Here is a 2,906-nt window from a genome sequence, read left to right on the forward strand (position 1 = left end):
TTACAGGAATTAGTGTCTCAAAATTCTCTCAAAGCCAGTTAAACTATTTTGAACCAGAATAAATTTTAGATGATTCTACCAAATATAATAAGATTTAATGTTGAATTTTTTGGTAAAGTCTTTATTTTTGGTAAAAAAATACTTGGACATAATAGACATTTGAAAGTTGCTAGAAATGATCCCAAAGAACCAAAGACATGTATAATATTGAAAATACTGAAATTTATTACAAAATGAGATTTTATTAACATGTGCCCAACTTTCTAATAATTCCTTATTTTTAATATTCTAATATTTCTAATATATAAAATTTAGTAGTGTTATTTATAACTTATAATTTTTTTAATAAAATTACTTTGCTATGTAAGGAAATATTGTATTTTGTTATTCATTTGAAAGAAACTTTTTTAAAATTAAAATTAATGAAATTATGAGTGACGATAAATTGACAAACCTCACTAAACTGCCTATTAAACATGAATACACAATGACCAGTTTTCACCAAGTCATCGGCAAATTTCTCGAAGTTGAGGTTCAAAAAGATTATAGTGTTATATTTACTACCGTAATAAGACAATGAGTGTAAGTGCGTTCCCCTCTCTTCCACAAAAGACTTGATGCAATTAAAACATGTTACCCAATATTTTTTACCTTTTCTTACAATTAGTTTCCTGCTGCTACTGTAACAAATTACCATAAACTTAGTGACTTTAAACAATACGGAATTTATTATCTCACAGTTCTGGAGGTCAGAAGTCCTAAAACTGATTCCTCTGAAGGGCTGCATTCCTTCTATGGCCTCTAGGAAAGAATTTGTTTCCTTGCCTTTTATGACTCATAAAAGTCGCTTGCATTTTTTGACCTGTGTGTGGCCCCTTCTTCCATCTTCAACACCAGTAGGTAGCATTTTCGAATCTCTCTCTCTCCTCTCTCCTGTCTTTCTCACTTTCTCTCTCTCTTTGCCTCTCTCTCTCTCTCCCCCCACTTCTTCCATAGTTACATGTTAACTGTGACTCTACCTTCCTGCCTCCCTCTTATAAAAGCCCTTGTGATTACACTGGACCCGCCTGTTTAATCCAGGATAATCTCTCCATCTCAGAATGCTTAATCTAATCATATTTGGAAAATTCCTTCTGCTATGTAAGGTAACATATTCTCAGGTTCTGGGGAGTCGGACATGAACATTTTGGGGGAACCATTATTCTATTCACATTTAAACATGTACTGTAATATTATGCATGTATTTATTTGTTTATGGCACAAATATATACATATTCATGCATATATGCACATATACAGTTATACATATATATATACACACACATAACAAAATGTTCTCTTTTTTTGGAAATTATTCTTTATTTCATTTCATTATTATGACTAAAAGTAATTTTGTCATATGGAAGAGGGGGGATGTTAAAGATATTTAACCATTAGAGTCAAATGTTTTAGATACATCATTGGTAAATAGTCTGCTAACTGTACCTTGTTTAAGTGAAACAATTGAAATAACATTCATTTGTGGAACCATTTGTGGCTCATTCTTTTAGTTAACTCGCCAAGTCAAATCCTATATCCATAAGCCACAAATGTGAAAAATAAATTGTCATGAAAAACTTTATTCTATTCATAAAGTATATATATATTTTTTAAAGCAAGATTGAGAAGAGAAGGTTCTTTGGGGGAATATTGTGGATTTTCCACCATATAAATTGTCATGAAAAACTTTATTCTATTCATAAAGTATATATATTTTTTTTAAAGCAAGATTGAGAAGAGAAGGTTCTTTGGGGGAATATTGTGGATTTTCCACCATTGACACAGTAAAGATGACTACTGACCATTTTGGTAGAAATCAAGTTTTCTTTTTTTCTTATCCATTTAGAAGCATATCTTCAAATTATTATTGCTACCTTAACAGAAGGTAGCAAGAAGCATTCGGTAAAAACAAAATTCCTAATGGCATGTGTGGATGCACTGTTTTTTCTCCTTACAGCAACTAAGATTAATGAACAAAGAAACAGTGGCTGACCTACCCATGGGAGTGCCAACGCCGTAACCTTTGGAGTCTATGAGGCCGCCAATCTGTGTCAGGTTACAGTTCCGCTGGGTAACAAATTCGATGGTTGTTGACTCCATTAAGAAAGCATAATCGGAGGTGAGGACCCGCTGGATTCCTTCTTCATTACTTTTGACGAGCACTGACTGCCTCCTGCTACTCATAAATGCCCACATTTTGTCATATGTAGAGATTTTTGATTTCTGGGGAAAAATAAGATACATTTCGTTCATAAGAAAGCTATTCCTTAGTTTCCATGTGGTCCTACAATATTTAGATACTACTGACTATATTTAATTTACTCATACTATCTTGTAATTATATTACTAATAAAAGAGATATCTAAACCATAAAAATCAAAAGCTATAAATGTTTATCACAGTAATTCCTCATCACATTCCCAGGTACAGTATAGATTTATTTAACAATGTCAATATTCAAAAATGTAAACTAGTAAATCATAAAATAAATAAAAATTAGAAAAAGCAAACAAGATTAGTAAGGAGGGTCTTTTTGTGCTTGTACCTTACATTAGTATCTCACATATATAATTTTATTTTCAACTTACTATAACATCAAATTTGGAACACTGACACTGGATACAGATTGACACTATAAGACTGAAAGTTTATTTATTTGTTTTTCCCCAATTTAGTTGATTATCATACAGATGCCACATTAACCCCAAAGGATACACAAAGGTATAAGTTGAAGAGATGAGGGGAATTTGTTGCAAATAAGGATGATACACATAAGATTGACTACATTTCCACTGAGACACAATCTGGTCACCACTTTTAGCCTGCCTCACAAGAACCAGAAATCATCATTCAGGTCTGCTAAGGAA

At 32.1% G+C, this 2,906-nt stretch overlaps 1 protein-coding gene across 1 annotated transcript in view; it reads right to left on the reverse strand.

Moving 5' to 3' along the window:
* Positions 1-2,283, reverse strand: part of LOC103606817 (glutamate receptor ionotropic, kainate 2) — a 45,929-nt gene extending 43,646 nt beyond the window's left edge. The window contains exon 1 of the mRNA XM_008591356.1: positions 2,037-2,283. Within this exon, the coding sequence (XP_008589578.1) occupies positions 2,037-2,283 (247 nt within the window). The remainder of the gene's footprint in view (positions 1-2,036) is intronic.
* Positions 2,284-2,906: the final 623 nt, after the last annotated feature.

Source organism: Galeopterus variegatus, unplaced genomic scaffold (genome assembly GCF_000696425.1).
Source record: "Galeopterus variegatus unplaced genomic scaffold, G_variegatus-3.0.2 Scaffold6861, whole genome shotgun sequence".
In the NCBI taxonomy this organism is placed as follows: Eukaryota; Metazoa; Chordata; class Mammalia; order Dermoptera; family Cynocephalidae; genus Galeopterus; species Galeopterus variegatus.